This window comes from Miniopterus schreibersii (assembly GCF_964146895.1).
Source record: "Miniopterus schreibersii genome assembly, chromosome: 15".
NCBI lineage: Eukaryota > Metazoa > Chordata > Mammalia > Chiroptera > Miniopteridae > Miniopterus > Miniopterus schreibersii.
In genome coordinates this window covers 41849005-41866836 of record NC_138115.1, presented here as the reverse complement: position 1 = coordinate 41866836, position 17832 = coordinate 41849005, and the positions used below count along the sequence as shown (strand labels likewise).

The 17832-nt window shown below is 40.9% G+C and overlaps 1 protein-coding gene across 2 annotated transcripts in view; it reads left to right on the top strand.

The window, feature by feature from the left end:
* GADL1 (glutamate decarboxylase like 1) overlaps positions 1 to 17832 on the top strand; it is a 200901-nt gene that overhangs the window by 92212 nt on the left and 90857 nt on the right. For both annotated transcript variants that reach the window (XM_081159588.1, XM_081159587.1), the window contains exons 3-9: positions 226 to 352; positions 2596 to 2686; positions 4362 to 4468; positions 5159 to 5274; positions 10943 to 11022; positions 11144 to 11198; positions 15985 to 16101. In XM_081159588.1, the coding sequence (XP_081015714.1) occupies positions 226 to 352; positions 2596 to 2686; positions 4362 to 4468; positions 5159 to 5274; positions 10943 to 11022; positions 11144 to 11198; positions 15985 to 16101 (693 nt within the window). The remainder of the gene's footprint in view (positions 1 to 225; positions 353 to 2595; positions 2687 to 4361; positions 4469 to 5158; positions 5275 to 10942; positions 11023 to 11143; positions 11199 to 15984; positions 16102 to 17832) is intronic.

Here is a 17832-nt window from a genome sequence, read left to right as displayed (position 1 = left end):
GGAATCTTTGACCTTCCAGATCCAAGGTGGGGCCCCTCATTTGTTTCAATGACTTCTGCATTACTGTTGCAGCTCTTTTCATGCCAAACTATGGTTGCACATTTAAATCTCTGTCTCTCCCACTTGTCCAGAAGCTTCGCAAGGGTAGAGTTCATGCTTCCCGCATTCGTTCAATACTTGGCTCTCGTGGGTGCTCCATTAACCGGTCCATTGCTAACCCTCCAGGTTTGTGAATGGCAGCCTCCTGAGCGACTGAAACAACTTCTTGATTTGGAGATGCGAGACACAGGAGAGCCGCACCATAGGCTGCTGGAGCTCTGCCAGGACGTCATACGCTTCAGTGTCAAAACCAGTAAGAATTTACCTCCTTTATCGGTACCTCCAACAAGTTCTTACATGTTCTTTAGATGTATGTACCTCAGGGTAAAGCCGAGTATGACAGTGTTTGTGTGAAACCTGGATCGAAACATGGTGGTTCTGTTGTTCTTTAAATGCTCCACTTAACCCTTATTTCAGATTTGTTGTAAAGGCCAAAAATGAAATGATAGCAATACTGTTGGTGTTAGTGGCCACATGTAAATATGATCTGCTCCTTGGCACTCCCCTTCCTCCATTTATAATCAGGACCCTATATTATTACTGCTGCGTATAGTTTCTTATATTGATCCAAACTGGCAAATGATACTTGGATTATAGAATTTGTAAGGGATTTTCCATCTGGGTGGCCTAGAATGTGCAAAAAAAACAAACATGTTCAAGAGTGTGTCTTTAATATAACTAGGAATATTGACTTGGAACATTTTTATTAACTCTGGGCAGTTGGTAATGACCAAATTATTTTATCAACTCTAGTAGGATCGAAAAAGGAAAAGCCTTTAGGAAGGTATAAAAAATGATACTGTACATGGTGAGTTTATGTTGTGATAGCTTCACAATAGTGCTTAACAACTGTGATCTTTGTAAATGCAGTAACGTGATATCAGTTTTGTGCTGAATACTACTCCAGCTGACTGTTAATATATACCCAGGGAACAAGTTCTAAAAGTAAGGAAATAATTTTCCAAAATATGCATTTCTCAGTGTGATGTAAAGGTAATCTAGTGCTTAAGACCATACAGGCATTATGCTGTGTGAATTCTGACACTAAACTAAATTTAGTGGAAGGAACATAATAAAATCCTGGCTAAAAATAATTGGTTTATGTTCCCTTGGGAAAGTCTGGTGTATGTATCAGAAACCCACTTAGCATTTCAAAAGCAGAGATACATATCTTATTATTATAGTGCATGTCAGAAGTGTAGAATGACATTGAATGCAGTAGATGTTTCAGTTTACTGGATATTTTCCATCATGTTACCATGGAAATCAATCATAAATTAACACAGAACTACAAAAAAAATCTTATTAAAAATTACTTGCAGCCATGTCTGATTTCCTTCGCCAGATTAGAAGAAGTTTTCCATGTTTTATTTTAAAAAGGCCTTTTCTTTTGATACTTTTGTTTTTCATTGAACCCCTAGTGGAAAGAGGAAAATAACCTAAAGCCAAATGCTGGAAGTTGTCATGAGAGGTCACCAACTGAAATGGTTTCCAAACACTCAGCGATGGAAATTGACCTCCTGCATCTCTGTTCTTGGTCATGCTGGGCTTCCTGTGACGGAGGATGTCAAGCCAGTTAGCCTGGTGTTTGGTGCAAATTTCACACTGTGTAGAGCCAAGGACCTTTACGAAGCCTTTTATAGGAGGGGGGGAAATAGAAAGTTGGAACTGAAGTTGTTTGAGTCTTAAAGGCAACTTGCCTTTGCAAAAAGTTGAATCAGAAAGTTTATGCAAGATACACGATGAGTCATGCTCCATCTATATAATGCCAGTTGCATTATGAGAAATGGTCCAATCTGAAAAGTAAAAAGGCCGGTCATTGCCAACATCCTGTGGGCGAGAGAAATGCGTGTAAACTTTAAGAAACTGCCATCAATACCTTCAGAGGATCAAGGTCGCAGGCTTTGATGTTTGATACACATACAGAAGTGTTCAAATAACCCATTTCTTGAGGGTTTTGATTTGGGTCAGGGTTGTAGAAAGAAAGGAGCAGGCAAACCAAAAGTCATAAAAGATTCCTCAAGTTTCTCTCAGAAACATATTATTGTTCAGTAGAAAGCTCTAGGAGATAGGTCTTTAACATTTGTTTCCTTTGTACATGATTAAATTTTGAATGCTTTTTAAAAAATTGAGGTATAATTTGCTTTCAGTACAATGGACAAATCTTAAATTCTCAGATCGATGAATTTGTATATACGTGTATGGAAGTAACCATCACCCAGATAGAGATAAAAACCATTCTCAGCACTCCAGGGGCTCCTCGTGACCCCTTCTAATCAATATCTCCTTCCCAAAGGCACCCAGAATTCTAACTGCTGTCTCCATAGATCAGCCTTGCCTGATAGTGAGTCATATCAGTGGAATTATGCAGCATATACTCTCTCGTATCCAGCTGCTTTTATTGTCTAAAAGATTCACTTATGTTATTGCCGTACAGCATTGATAGTTTTTTCTTCTTTATTGTTGCGTAGATGAATACTCTGTTTACATTTACAGACCACCCGAGATTTTTCAACCAGCTGTATGCTGGCCTTGATTATTACTCCTTGGGGGCCCGATTTATGACGGAAGCGTTAAATCCAAGTGTGTAAGTATCATTAGACTGGACTTCTACACCAAACACGGATTAGAGGCGTTTCTTTAGGTAGATGAAATTTTACTTCATGAATTTCTAGTTAATGGTTTCTGTGAGCCTTTCCTTGTATATCCTGGGTTTTCTAACATCTCATCTGAGTTTTTTAACTGAAATCTTTAGAGGTTTTTGAAGTATTGAATTTCTGCTCAGCTGAACAATCCATTCAGATGTCACCAAGCCACGAGAACATTCTATGTTGCTCTCCTCCTCTAGGTCTATTCCCGGGTTTACAGTTGAGCTAAGACAAATTTAGTATTAATTTTTTTCTTATAAGAAAATAAATGATTATTTCTCTTATATTTTAGGTATGCATAAACATATATACTTTCCCACCCACATTTTGATATGTATAAACTGGTTTCCTAGCATGGTTGAAAAGTAGAACCTAGATTGCTTGTAAAATGACATGTCTATAGAGTGGTTGGCACATAGGGAGATGATACATAGTAGTTGTCCTTTTATTTCCTTCTTCCCAAAGTTTTCCCTTCCAGATGTTAAAATAATTGCATTAAATTCTGTGATGATAAATCTGAATGTGTCTGTTTAGTTTACATAATTAGAGTCCATATATATTCAGATACAATTTAATGCAATCACTCAGTTGTTAGAGAAGGAGGTTATAGATATTTAGTCACCCTCAAGTTATTTGGAGAAAGAAGAGACTCAGACATTGAAAAACTAGGCATGGTTATATCCCAGGTTGTGTTCCTTGGGAAGCTGCTCTAGATGGAATTCAGTGAGCAAGCTGTTTATTAAGGAATATCCTTGGGATCAACATGGGTGACAGGAGGGGAAGGAGAGATAGGAGTCAAGCTGCCATGCAGGCTCAATGACAAGAGGCTGACCTCATGGAGATCTCTGGAGCTACAATGGCCCTTTAGATTGGTCTAGAGTTGGGCTCACATGGCCAGGCCTTTATACCTCCAGGTGGACCAATCATCAGGTATAGACCACCACAGGAAAGTGTTTGACTTTGGGGAAGGTGGCTCGCTGTAGCTAAGGAAGGGGTTAACTGAGCAATGCTCTCTGACTACAGTCTTCCAGTCTGAGGCAACAAATCCTTCATTTATAGGGGATCTGGGTTGTGCTTTGCAGTAAAATCACCCCATAATGAGAGAGGTCACATAGAGCACTTCACATTTGTACAAACACAGGAGTGTGATGGAGGAAGCTCTAATCCAGGATGGGTTGTTTCCATGTAGAATATCTAGAGCTGACTGTTAGGGTGCTCATGGTAATAACCTAATAAAACCTGGTTACCATGACAATGGTTTTTCTTTAGCCAGCATTCAGAGCATCATCCAAAGGGTAAAATGGCCACTGCTCATGACTAATGCAAAGAATCCAGATGCACTGCCTTCATCTCTCCTAACGGAATTGAAGCTTTTCTGTAAATTAAGACTGCTGCAGTAGCTTGCATATCCCTAAAGCCACCTGCTATTTATGTAACCATGACTAGCACCATCACTGACTACATATTTCTCTATGTCCAATGGATAAATTTCCAAAGTCTCTACCTACACTTCAACAGCCACTTGGTTTAATAAAACTCTGTGCATTTCTTGGGACAACAAAGGGATGGTTCGACTCTAGTCATAGAAGTGAAGTATTTTTTATATCTGTCTAGTTATACGTATGAGGTGTCCCCAGTGTTTCTGTTAGTGGAAGAAGCGGTTCTGAAGAAAATGATTGAATTTATTGGCTGGAAAGAAGGGGATGGAATATTTAACCCAGGTAAGTACAATTGGTTATTGCCATCTCTCTTCCAATGTGTTATATGAAAAGCAACTCCTTGGAGATTTGCACATCACAGAAAGTTGGATATTCATAATGCTACTTAGGGAGACTAGCTCATGCCTTCTCCAGAATGATAATATTTTACATAAATGCTAAATAAATGACACAAGTGCTAAACTAATGAGCTACCTACAATTTAGGATTTATACCTGACACTAATGAATTTGCCTGCTGTTGGGAATCTGGAAGGGAAGGTTTTTAGGTTTTTAAATCAATTTTACCCGAGAAAGTTCCTAAATCACATTTTATTTATCCTACAATCCCCCCTTTTTTTGAAGCAGAGATGGGCATGTATTGTCATTTTATTGATCAGATAACAGACAGATAAAATATTATTGACTATGGAGACTTACATACAGAGCTCATAGAATGAAACTTCAGCTGGGAAAATTCTGGAATGAGAGAATAGGCCCAAACTTCTCACTTTGCTGAGATTGGAAACTGCAGGAATTAGACTAGGAAGCATGTAAGAGTCATGGGGTGGGCGGTGCGGTGTTCAGATGACTTTCCCAGCGATTTGTCATTAGACCAGGGCAGCCACAGCCATTTATGCTTTCCACTGTCGTCGGCCCATAGGGAGCTATCACCTCGTGCTTTAAATATGCCATTTCAATTTTGTTTCTGCAGGTGGTTCAGTGTCCAATATGTACGCCATGAATTTAGCTAGATACAAATATTGTCCTGATATTAAGGAAAAGGGGCTGTCCGGGTTGCCAAGATTAATCCTTTTCGCATCTGCAGAGGTAAACAATCATTTTGGATATGAGATATAGATTTTCTGAGAATGCATTATTTAGGAGGGCTTGTTTGTTTGTGGACTCCCGATGCGCTTTCATCTTCTCTGTGCGACTAACATGCCTACGTACGGCATCGTACTTCATTTCAAAAGAAATTCGGATGGGTGTGATGTAGACCACCCAATTTGGTACATCACCTTTATTTAAAATTTATAGTCTGTAATATTTTCTTTAGGAAGAGAGAACATTTCATTTGAAAGTGCTATCTCTTTCTGTCTCTCTTCTTCGAGTATCTCATTTATTAGAACTCAGATGATTGATACTGATCTCAGCTGTGTCATCTACTCGCATTTCCTTATGAAATTGATTGCTAAGAATAACACAAGGACTTTTCAAGAAGAAAGGAATATATTCAGTAATAATGAACATCTCTCTCTCTCTCTCTCTCTCTCTCTCTCTCTCTCTCTCTCTCACACACACACACACACACACACACACACAATTGGATGTTGCCACGATCCCCTATCTCATTTCACTCTCCACTTAAATAGGGTTCTGATTGTGGATAGGTGCATTGGTTTTGAACTAGGCTGCCTGAATTCATTTTCTATTTCTACTACTTATTAGCTGAGTGATCTTGGGTAAGTTGATTAACTCCTCTGTGCCTTAGTTTCCTAGTTTGCAAAAAAAGAGCATATCAGTTAGCTCTTATATCTGACAAATTATCCCAAAACCCAATGGCATAGAACTATATATATTATTGCTGACAAGGGTTGGGATATCTGGGCAGTTCATCTACTCTTGCTGGGCACCCTTACCTGTCTGGGGGTTGGCTGGCCAATGGCTGATCTAGGAGTGGCGTGGCTGGGACACTCCAGCAAGTCCTCTCTGCTCCATTGTCTCTCACCCTCCACCAGGCTAGTCTAGCTGTGTTCTCATGGCAATGGTACCAGGAAAAACACACAGCATGGAACCATACTGGGACTCTGGAGTCCTAGGCTCAGTCCTTGACATTTTGCCTTCATTTTCTTGGCAAGCTAGGTCAAGTGTAGGAACCCAGATCCAAGAAGTGAAAAAATGCTCTACTCCTTAAGGAGATTTGCTGCAAAGCCATCTGGCAAAGGGTATGGACACAGGGAGCAGTGAACAATTTGGGCCATTAAAGCAACGCAACAGCCACATGAGCTTAGTGGTCACCAGTTAGAGGGTTGTTGCAAAGATTGAATAAATCAGTGCATGTAAAGTAGCATCTGGCACATAAAAGACAGACAAAAATATTATCTCTTATTATTAGTGGGAGGAGAATGATCCAGCTATAATCATGTGGATAGAATAGATAGACTGTCTGGAAAATATTCTTTTTTACTTTTCTATTTTTGTGTGATTCCAGTGGGTACCTCTGTCCATTCCACCGCTGTGTCTTCCCCACACCCCTGGCAGGAAGAGCGTCCCTTCTGTCCCTTCTGCACTAATCCTCGGTCTCCTGTTCAACACATGAGGTGGCAAAATCTGAAAATTCCCTGTTATTGCCAGCTGGGCTTTCCTGTATCTGTTACTTTCCCTCAAGAGCAAAAGCTACTTTATTATTGCAAAGGACAGATCGTACAAAGAAGTACGCAGGGGAAGAAAACCTGGCCACCCCCACATTTTCCTCCTGTCCTGTCTGACGTTTGCTCTGGTTAGTTCAGTGCTAAGTGCAAAGTGGGCTTTGGGTGTTGGGAAGAACCTGGGAGGAATAATCTAGTCTGCGATTCTTCACTCACCACCCCAAGGAACTTCTTCATGAGACATTGTTTCTGTAGCAAGAGAAGAATATTTGAGAATGTGGACATCTGGGGAAAATACTTGGTTATTTGGGATTATTATGGAGTAGAGCTTTCCTCTGTGGGTTCCAACCCTTGGTGTTTCAGTTTGAGGAACCCTCGCATACCAGAAATGCAAAGTCTCTCCTGCGTTTGAATTTCTGTTTCCATGCCTAGGAGAGCTGGTTAAATAAGGCCCCTACTACCAGCTCAGTGCTTTTACTTTTGCCTTTTTTCCCTTCTTCGTTTGATTTAAAACTTGCTAAAGCCTTTTTTTTGAATAATTGCCCTGGAAAGGGGGAAGAAATTCTATAAAAGCCTGGAATAAAGATTATGCATAGGAAAGATCAGTAACACAGGTGTAGTTAGTGATTCAGGTTGCTGTAACAAAACATCATGGATGGAGTGGCTGACATTTATTTCCCACAATTCTAGAGGCTGGAAGTCCAAGGACAAGTTGCTGATAGATTCAGTGTCCGGGGAGAACCCATGTCCTGGCTCGTAGACCTCTGTGGGCTCACATGCTCTTTCCTCTGTCCGTGCTGTGGACAGAGTAAGATCTCTCTGTGTCCCTCTTCTTATAAGGACACTAATCTCACCCTCGTGACCTAATCTTAACTGATACCATCACACTGGGGGTTTACCCACTTGAGTTTTGACGTAACAATGTGAATCCCACAGAAAAATTCCATAACTTCGAACACACTATAGCCCTACCCATATATAGGGTGTCCCCAAAAATGTATACACACACTTTGAATAGTTATAAAGGCACTGTTTATTGAAATACATTTCATTTTCAAAGCACCCTGGGTTTTCACCCCACCCATCCAGACTCCACTTTGTAGCTCATTCTTTTACCTGCTCTGCTAAAGAGACGCAGGTCATAGCATTTGCATTATTTTAATTCATATTTCATGGCCATCTTCACCATTTATTACAGCAAATCAATTCATTAAGCACTAATGTTCATCTATTTTGCACCACCTCCCCTGTGGCCCTGTGGTTACTTTCCTGTATTGCTTGTTAGGTTGCCCGCCTTTCCCAGTTTTTAGGCTGCCCCAGATTAACCAGGGTAGTTACTGCACCTCTGCCTTGGACCATCAAATGCAGAAGATATGTACCCACCACTGAAGGCGTTTTTGCATACTTCAGGTCCTGACTGTAATTCAGCTGTTGAAGGAGACCTAGAAGGTCATGGCAGAGACCCCTGTACTGTCAACATATCCAAGGTAGCCTCTCCGCACTAAATAGGAACCAAAGAGGAGGGAAAGTAATAACTGTGTGGCTTGATTAGCAGTTAAATATGAATTCCTTGAATTTCTAGAAATCTTGGCTTGGCAATTCAAATTTGGAGAATTTGGATTTGGAGAATTAACATAAAATAGTGCCCATTTGCCACTACAAAGTGAGGGAAGAAAAGAAACTCTTTTTGCTCCCAGGCCAGCGATCAATTGTGCTAGTTCCTCTGTAGCAGGATGGAGGCTGGGGTGAGGCGAGTGAGACGCTGGGGTACCTGTCTCAGGGCCGTGGGCCTTAGCTTTGCACCCGAGGTGCCTCATGCACTCCCCCTCTTCCCGGCCCTGCTTCTTAGGCAAGACTGACCCGGGTCTGGGTGCTCTTGCGGGTGTTCTCCAGGGGCACGCGGGCGCCCAGGCTGCCGTGCAGGGCACAGAGCGGTCCCCCTGGCCTCCGGCCCTGCTGCTTTAGGAGCTGAACCAGCTGAGTGCTCTCAGAGAAATGCTCCCTGTCTCCCGCCCCTAACATCCCACAGTCACAGACCGCGCTCCCCGCCACCCACAGCCAATTGGAGCATCACACGAGCAGCACTAGAAGGAGTCCCAGCGTCCAGAACACCACCTACGGGTGGAGGGAAAGCAGTGGTTCATTGAGAAATCCAAGGTCACAGGAAAAAATCCTTGCTGGAACCAGAAAGGAGAGCTTCAGTGCAATCTGTCTTTCATGTAGGCACCGGCTGTTTCAACTTTATAGAAGCGAACACCCGCTGAGAGTTTTGCGTCTTCTGTAGACAGACGAAACCTGGGGGGAGACGGGGCCTGAGAACAGCTGACTTATCTCGTGCCAGCGAGGGGAGCAGCCACCGTGTGTCTCTAAATGCAGCTGTTACTTCTGAACTCCAGCCTCCTAGGTTTTCCTTTCTTTGCAACTACCCAGCGCGTCTGAAGCATCACCCTCTCTCTTTTTTCCCCTTCCGGGGCTCTTTTCCTTCTCTGATGCTTTCAGAGGTTTAGACTTCAGCTTTGCAGACCGTTTCTAATCTGTCCCTCTGCGTTTGAGATTGACATTGGGCTATCCTTTGCCTCGAGGTACCTAAAGATAGCTCCATGGAGGATATTCTTATTCTGATCGCCAGTGTTTTATGCAGCAGATTTATTGGTTGGGGATATTTTGTTATTTCTAAGGGCAAAACAGTGTGGTTTTTCTTACTGGCAGATGTCAGTGGGGGAGGCTACTATTTGTCACTATGAAATCAATCGCTGTTTGGTTGCCGGGGCCCCAGATGAGAATTAATTGGCCTTAGCTTTGTCATCTTAGCTATGGTGGGCTGATGTAGCAGGTAGAGAAAAAATTACGTTTTCATGTGCATCATTACTCCTCAATATGCATATGTTCTTGCAACCACCTAAAATGAATGCATCCTACAGGCATTTGGGGCAGGTTCTATTTGACATTTGGAAATTAATTACTTAGGATGGTTCCATTTTTCCTGATGATGTTACTTCTGCATTTATTTTTACAGAGTTTTTTTTTAAAAAAGAGCTTCCAATAAAACTCTCTTGACAAAAGAAGAAAAAAAATTACCACATTTGAGGGAATGTATCAAGTTAAGTGTGAAGGCATGACTACTCTTTTAATGTATTCATACCTACAAATTAAATTACCGAGGCTTTTTTTGGTACAATAATGTCCTTTAGCACCTTCATTTTTCTGGCATGAAAAAGAATTAATTGACCACCTGTCCACACTAATGTATAAAGACTGACATCTCCAATGTTTGAATGCTAATTATTTTATGGGCTTTATGTAGTAGGGGGAAAAGTGCAATAATCTAGAGCATATACTACTATTTCCAATAAGAAATAGATGAGACCTAATTCCAGAGCCATTAGCCTCATTCCTGCCAGGGCTGCACAACGTTATGTGTCCATAAATTATTATTACCTTTGTTATTATGATTTAGCCACACTCCTATGTGTCTAACTTCAGTCTTACATTCAATATTAAACAAGATTGGTCAAGTGTCAAATCAGCATTTATAATCCATTGTTTGCTCTTGAAAATAATGAAATTCTTCTGTGATCTGCGATTATAACTTTTGAGACAGAGTCTTGCCCACTCCTTAGAGGGTTTTGAGTCAGCAGTAGGCTAGATTCTCTTTTCATTAATACTGAGTCTTATGAGTAGCATAAAGAGGAACTTTTCTCAGTGTTATGGGAAGCAGTAGCCTCCAGCCCCTAGGTTTGTTCCATATGCCAGGCTCTGTGCTAAGCCCTTTACATATATTAGCCCATTGAATTCTGTGACAAAAATGGAGTAGGCATCGACATGCCCACTTCATAGATCAGCAAATTAAGACTTGGAGAGTGTACATTATTTCTTCAAGTTTCCATAGCTGTAACTGGGAAAACTTAAAATTAAATCCTGCTTTCCTCTGACTCCAACCAAAGTCAGTGTTCTCAACCACTACAATTAGGAGCTCAGTTAAATTACTACTCTTTTTTTCTTTTATGCAATAACGTTTTAAAGACTGGGCTCAGCCATATAACTTACGCCCATTTTGATAACAAGCAATAGTGTTTTCATGCTGCATACTCATGTCTCTTCCTTCCCCTTTGCCCCTTTTAATTCAGTGTCATTACTCCATGAAGAAGGCAGCCTCCTTTCTTGGGATTGGTACAGAGAATATTTGCTTTGTGGAAACAGATGGAAGGTAATGGGGACAAGATTCGGTAGGTTGGTGGGCGGAGGGGGAAATTCATACTTTTAAAAAAGCAGCACCAATGTGTGTTCACAGCTAAACATAACCGACGTTTCAAATCTGTGTCTCTTAGAGGTAAGATGATACCTGAGGAACTGGAGAAGCAAATCGTGCAAGCCCGAAAAAAGGTGAGAGGGGAGAAAGAAAAGGAGGGAAAGAAAACATATGCATGGATCTTGGTGTGAGGGGGAGAGTGCCAGGGAAGGAATGCAAGCAGTCAGGCCCATTTCTGTGTGTGGGACAGAGAAGACAGCAAGCTAGACTTAAAATAGGGTAACTTATTTATAGACGCTCTATTTCCAGGTGCTTGGCTTTTCATGTTCTGTGCAGTTTCTTGGATGTTCTCATTCCAGGTGGCCAGAGCCTGTTAAAACATGACATCACCCTATTCAGGATTCATGCCTAGAATGATCCTTAAAAGATGACCGCAGCCTGTCTAGCAGGGCCCCCCGCAGCCACTCTCCTACAAAACTCTGAGAATTCTGCAGGCCAAACCAGTGGTCTCTGGTTGCATTCAGAACCATTCCTGGCTTTTTGATCAACCCATCCGCCCAGGTTACTTCCCCCCAAAGCCCATTCATAACCATCACCCTGTATTGGGTCTGGGACTAATATTTCAACTCTGGCAGAATGTTCTCTCTTTCTCAGCTGCCAGGATGTATTAAAGGTGACCTGTCTGCTGCTGGGGAAAGCCAGGCTTGACCATGGTCACCTGCTATACTTTAGCTAGGGCTGACCCTGACCATGGCCACCTGCAATACTTTAGCTAGGGCTGACCCTGACCATGGTCACCTGCTATACTTTAGCTAGGGCTGACCCTGACCATGGTCACCTGCAGTACTTTAGCTAGGGCTGACCCTGACCATGGCCACCTGCAGTACTTTAGCTAGGGCTGACCCTGACCATGGTCACCTCTATACTTTAGCTAGGGCTGACCCTGACCATGGCCACCTGCAGTACTTTAGCTAGGGCTGACCCTGACCATGGTCACCTGCTATACTTTAGCTAGGGCTGACCCTGACCATGGTCACCTGCAGTACTTTAGCTAGGGCTGACCCTGACCATGGTCACCTGCTATACTTTAGCTAGGGCTGACCCTGACACCTGCTTTTTAGGTGTGTCGCCGTGTTGGTGCCAGCAGTCTTGCTTCTTGGACTGAACACCTGCTGGCTTAGGTGCACCTACTTCTTTATTGCTTCCCTCCCATCCCACCATAGTCCTCATTGCTAACGGAGCTCCAGACTATTCTCCTGTAACTTTCCAATAGGTAGCAACAAAGTCAGGTGCGACTGCTGAGAAATGGAAAGCCCAGCTTCCGAGCTGGGATGTAAGTATCTCTTTCCTCATAGGATTTCACATTCTAAGAAAAGATGGGTTATTTTTTTTTAGTTTTGATATTATATTTCTGTTATTTTACTCTTCATATTTAATTTTTTTAAATAAAAAATCACCTTACCAGAGCATGCTAGGTTATTGTATTTGGTTTAAAAATCTGTACTTAAAATGTTTGCCTTTATTGAAGATGTATTGGCTTCTGGTGTGTCCTTAGATCTACATTTGTCTTATTTTTTAAAAAACATTCCAATGACAAGTGGACTTGAAGTTGTCTGGTGGTAGAGATGATCAGATTTCTTTGACTTGGGTAAAATTCTAGATTACAATCTGCTTATTCTGCTGTGAACTGCAGCTATTGAATCCTAGTTCTATAATTTTTTAATCTAGCTTTATCTTTTTCTACAGAAGTTGCTATCAAAAAGAACTTCCTTAATGTCATTAATACTTGTTGGTGGGGAATATTGATTGTGCCTTTTGTACGGTTGATATGATTCATTCATTCATTCCTCTCCCCCTCCCCTCTCTTTTCCCTTCCTCCCTTCCTCCTTGCCTCCCTCCTACTTTCCCTTCCTTCCTTGAATTTTGAACTTTTTATTATAGAAAATATCAAATAAATACAAAACTAATATAATGAGCATCCGTATACCCATTATTCAGTTTCAACAATCATTAGCTCATGCTCCATTCTGTTTCATCTATACCCTATCCCCTCCCACCACCACTTGATTAGTTTGAAACAACTCCCACTCACATCATTTGACATATAAACCTTTCAGTATATCTATAAAAGATACATCCTCTCTTTTAAAAAAAAAAAAAAAGTAATACCATTACAAGAAATAACTTCTTAGTATCATCAAATATCCACTCTATATTAAAATTTCTCCCATTCCCTCTTTTAAATAGTTGGTTTATTTGAATAAGGATTCTGTGTTGCATTTGATTAATTCATAATGCAAATCTCATCTAATCTATAGCTTCCCCTTCCTCTTTTTTTTTTTTTTTTTTACACCTGCAATTGATCTGTTGAAGAAACCAAATCCCTTAGCATGGTAGTTTTCCACATTATGAATTTTGTAGATCACATCACAAATTTGAGACTCTTAAGTGCTCCCCTCCTCTGCACCACCCATCTGTTCTCTATATTTCTTTTAATTTGGCAGTTAGATCTTGAGACTTGGTGAGATTCAGGTTGGAAATTCTGCCAGGAATTATTCATGGGCAAGTCCTGTCCTTCCATCAGGAGGCATCTCGTGCCTCTTTCTGTGATCACATTGATTGGTGGGTCCTGGTATTGCCAGCCCACCCGTCATAGAGCTCGGCATCCGCCTCACCTCATGGATTTTCCTGCCACCGATGATCCTTGTCTGGATCCATAGTTTCATTAGGCGATGTTCTAATTTATTCTCTCATTCCTCCTTCATTTATTGGCAGGCATACTACTATAAAGAAAAATTTCCCTCTTCCCTATATGGTTTCCCTAAGGAAACAGTTTTCACAGGCAAGGCAGGATAGCTGTTTTCTTCTTTCCCCTTATTTACTAATTTTCAGACTTTTGAGTCAGTTGCCTAGCATCCCCTAAAGATAGTCAAATCTTTTTTTAGTATCACTAAGAACTAATGTTCCAGCATATTCAATGGGTTTTGTCCCACTACAATTATATGGTTTTCATTGTGTAAATTTTGGTTTGCTTTCACAATTAAAGTGCATGAAACTGACATAGTCTAACGTTGAGAACCTGAAAAGAGAAGTTTTTCAAACGTAGAAATTGCTTTAGGCGCATTTAAAAGCAGAGCAGTGGGGTGAGAGTTGGTTTGTCTCCTCGGTTTTCTTTCAAGTCGGCTACGGCTGGAGCCTCGATTCACCAAGGACAAGCCTCGCATCTGTTCTGAGATAATGACACCCGGCCACCAGTTTCTTTTTCTCAGTAGCGTCAGGCCTAGTTGTTGTGTTTCAAGCTTTTAACTTGGATTGTTTCAGATGTAGGAAATAGTGCTGCCACTTTTTTTTCTGTTGGGATTCAATTCCCTGGCCAGCCACAATCCCTTAAAAATCTGTTGAGCAGCGACCTTTACTTGATGTTGAAAACCACAGAGGCAGCCGAGGCTCTGAAGTGCTTCTGGGGAGAGAAAAACAGTGTAACCGCTGAATATTTGGGAGCATTTTTGCCTGTGACTTTCGAAATGACAAACTTTCTTAGGGAAAGCAGCTCATTGTCAGCACACCATCAGTGCCGTTTCCACTGAATTTTCTTATTCATCACCTGAGATGTGTGAAAGGAAGAATCTGGAAGGTTCAATTCAGACGGCAAAAGTTTAATTTCAGGGACTGATATTTATAGCTGGAATGCTTCAAAGGTGAGGAAAAGTCATTAATACGCTATGATAGCTCGCATAGGTGTTTTCTCACCTCTGTCAGGATGTCATATAGTTTATGAGGAAAACCTGAAGTGTTAAAGACACTGTAAATCGTTTTAGTAAATTACTTTTTTTTATTGCTTTTAATGACTGATATAAACCTGGTCCCATTTCCTTTGGGTCACTGACATGACAGAGATATGATCTGTTGATAGCTGAGGGCAGGGAAGAGTTCTCGAAGCCCGTGGTTCCCCCCAGAGACGCTGTCACCTACTGGCCCCACTCTAAGAAGTTTGGGTGGATTAGGTTACAAGGGTCACAACAGTCCGCCTAAGTGGCACTATGGATTCATTGTGCACCATCACTTTGCTTCTTAGGCATCTCAATTTTGAGATGTGGACCAAGTGTCCTTGTTCTGCCCCGCTTTCCATTGAGAAAGAATGTTTCTGTCAGTGGTCAGCTACATTGGAGTGAGTCTGGTTCAAGTGACACAATTCCTGACAGTAAAATGGGACATAAACATATTTTGTAAGAACAACTGCAGTTCAAGATAAAACTGAGGGGGAAAATGACTCCATCCTAAATGGAGGTAAGAATGAATTTAATGGGCAGTAAGCGTTCTTGGCACTTATTCCTCGGGTGCTCTAGAACCTTAGGCTGCTCGTTGCCCCCCGCCCACCTTTGTCTGAAAAATCTCCCTCCAGTAACACATCTCTGAGACATGCTGGGATGGATCTCTCAGAAAGAACCTCATGGAGTGTCCTCTACCTAGTCCCCACGAGGTCCCCCATGGGGCCAAGGTGCTGGCTGGGTGGCTGGAATTACCATTCCTCTCTCCATGTGTCCCATGTCCTCCTGCCCCATGAACCTTCCCAAGGAGTTGGGGATCATACCCAATGCCAGTTTGCCCATGCGGACGAGGTTATTTACTTTCGATCTGGGAAAGCTAAGAGCAAAAAATGCTGTAGAAAGAAATGAGACTAAAAATACTGAGTTGGGACCAAGGACTACTATTGTCATAGCATTTCCCCAGTTTCTTTAACTTACTTATAATACAAGGTTATATGTGGAAAAGTTTAGAAACAGTCACTGAATTAATGATCATCTCCAAAAGAACCAAATACATGTCTGGATATATTATAACCTTTATAATTTACCACCTTAGTACAGGACACATTTAGAGGTGGTGGTGACAATTCTCATGTGTGGGTCCTTTCCGCAGGGAGCAGCACCATTTCTGGTCTGTGCCACCTCGGGCACAACTGTGTTGGGCGCGTTTGACCCTCTGGATGAAATAGCGGATGTCTGTGAGAGGCACGGCCTCTGGCTTCACGTGGATGTAAGTTCATCTCTCTGTACACATCTGTTTAACTTGCTAGTCTTTTTGCAGCTTTGGTGGGCAATTTTTCCTATTCTCAGAAACTAGACGTGAGGTCCCCAACTTCTTTTACTTAAATTTCTAATTAAGATAAATAACCATATCTTTTTGTGTAAAGTATAAAGAGGACTATTCTAAGCCTTGCTGTAAATTTGGTTTCAGTTTTCTGGATTCCATGTTATTTCTTCTTCTTCATGAACCATTTTCTTTGGTCCCTTGAATCTACTGTCATTGAGGCAGCATGGGGAAAGGGACACATTTTGGACTATGGAGTCAAGAGACTTTGGATTCGAATTCGCCTCTCTTTTCACTGTGACCTCAGTCCTCTGGGCTTTGGTTTCTTTTATAAAGAGGGAAATGGCTGATGTGGGCTGTAAAGTATCTTCTAGCTTTAAAATTATATGATACCAGTCGGCCAGAAAATGTGAAACGTTGCACTATGTAATTTCATGCTCTAATTAAAGCAGGTTTTTCTCTAGATCTGTTATAGATAATTATTTGAGAGGGACTGGGATGACTTACATTTTTCATAACTTGTTCACTTAAAGGATTGGATTTTTTTTCTAATTAAATTTGTAAGTCCTGGGGTTGTTTATAATAAATTTTTTCTTAATTAAAGGTAACTCTTAAAGTTCTGTTTATCTAGCATTAAAAGGTTGAAGTCAGCCAGTCATAAATGCTTGTTGAGCATTTTGTTTTATTTTGTGTGTGTGTGTGAAATCAGGAGTTAATTACTTCAACAGCCCAATAGAAGGGACTGTTGAACATGCCAGTGAAACTTTAGGGAACTTTCCACTGGTGAGTGAGCGGTTCACAGCCTCTTTATCAGAAAAAAAGGAGACTATTTTTGACTTGCTGAATGGAAGGTAACTGAGCACTGGGAAGACATAGCTATGCAGCATTTTACAGTTGGCATGATTTTGTGCTTTCAAAGTAAAGCATCTATGATATGATATAGAGAGATTTTTCAGCAACTCAAGGCTTTCATGAAATGTATGCTAATATACGGTAAAAGCAGCAGTAACATAAACTCGCCGGAGTTATAGGCTCTGTTAGTATGGCGATGGCAATATTTCAGGGAGGTTATTTGTGAGTTCTGTAAATGGAATTGTGAGACTTGTACCTGTTTATGTTTCAACTTATATCTTATTGATTTTTATAGACTTGGAAGCATAATCATACATTATGTCCTAAAAGATAATATGAAGTGAGTACTTCTGTAACTGTGGAAATAAGGGAAAAAAGTAAAATACATCAGCATTTATACTTGAAAATTCTACTCTCATAAAAAACATCAAATATGGATTAGATAGTTTAGTTTATATAAAACAGTAACTACAGCAGTTTCTAGATTGGAAATTATATTAAGAGATTTATGGGGCTTAGAAAGAACTGTGATTTATAAGTATGAATAAAAACCTCTCTAGGTTTTTCTGAAAATTAAAGGTTGAATTTTGGAAGGAAGCACTTCTAAAAGGAAATATATTAGCCACACAAGTTATTCTTTTTACATGTAATGAATGCCTTGTAGTATTAGATTAAATTGGACAACAGTTTATCTGACCTATTAAAGAAATTAGCTCTAACATAGAAACAGTGCTCACCCATTTTTAAAATATTGCAGGCATCAAACATGTTAATAAAATTTCATACAGAAACATGCAGCTCTTCTACCTTTTTGTACCATGCACA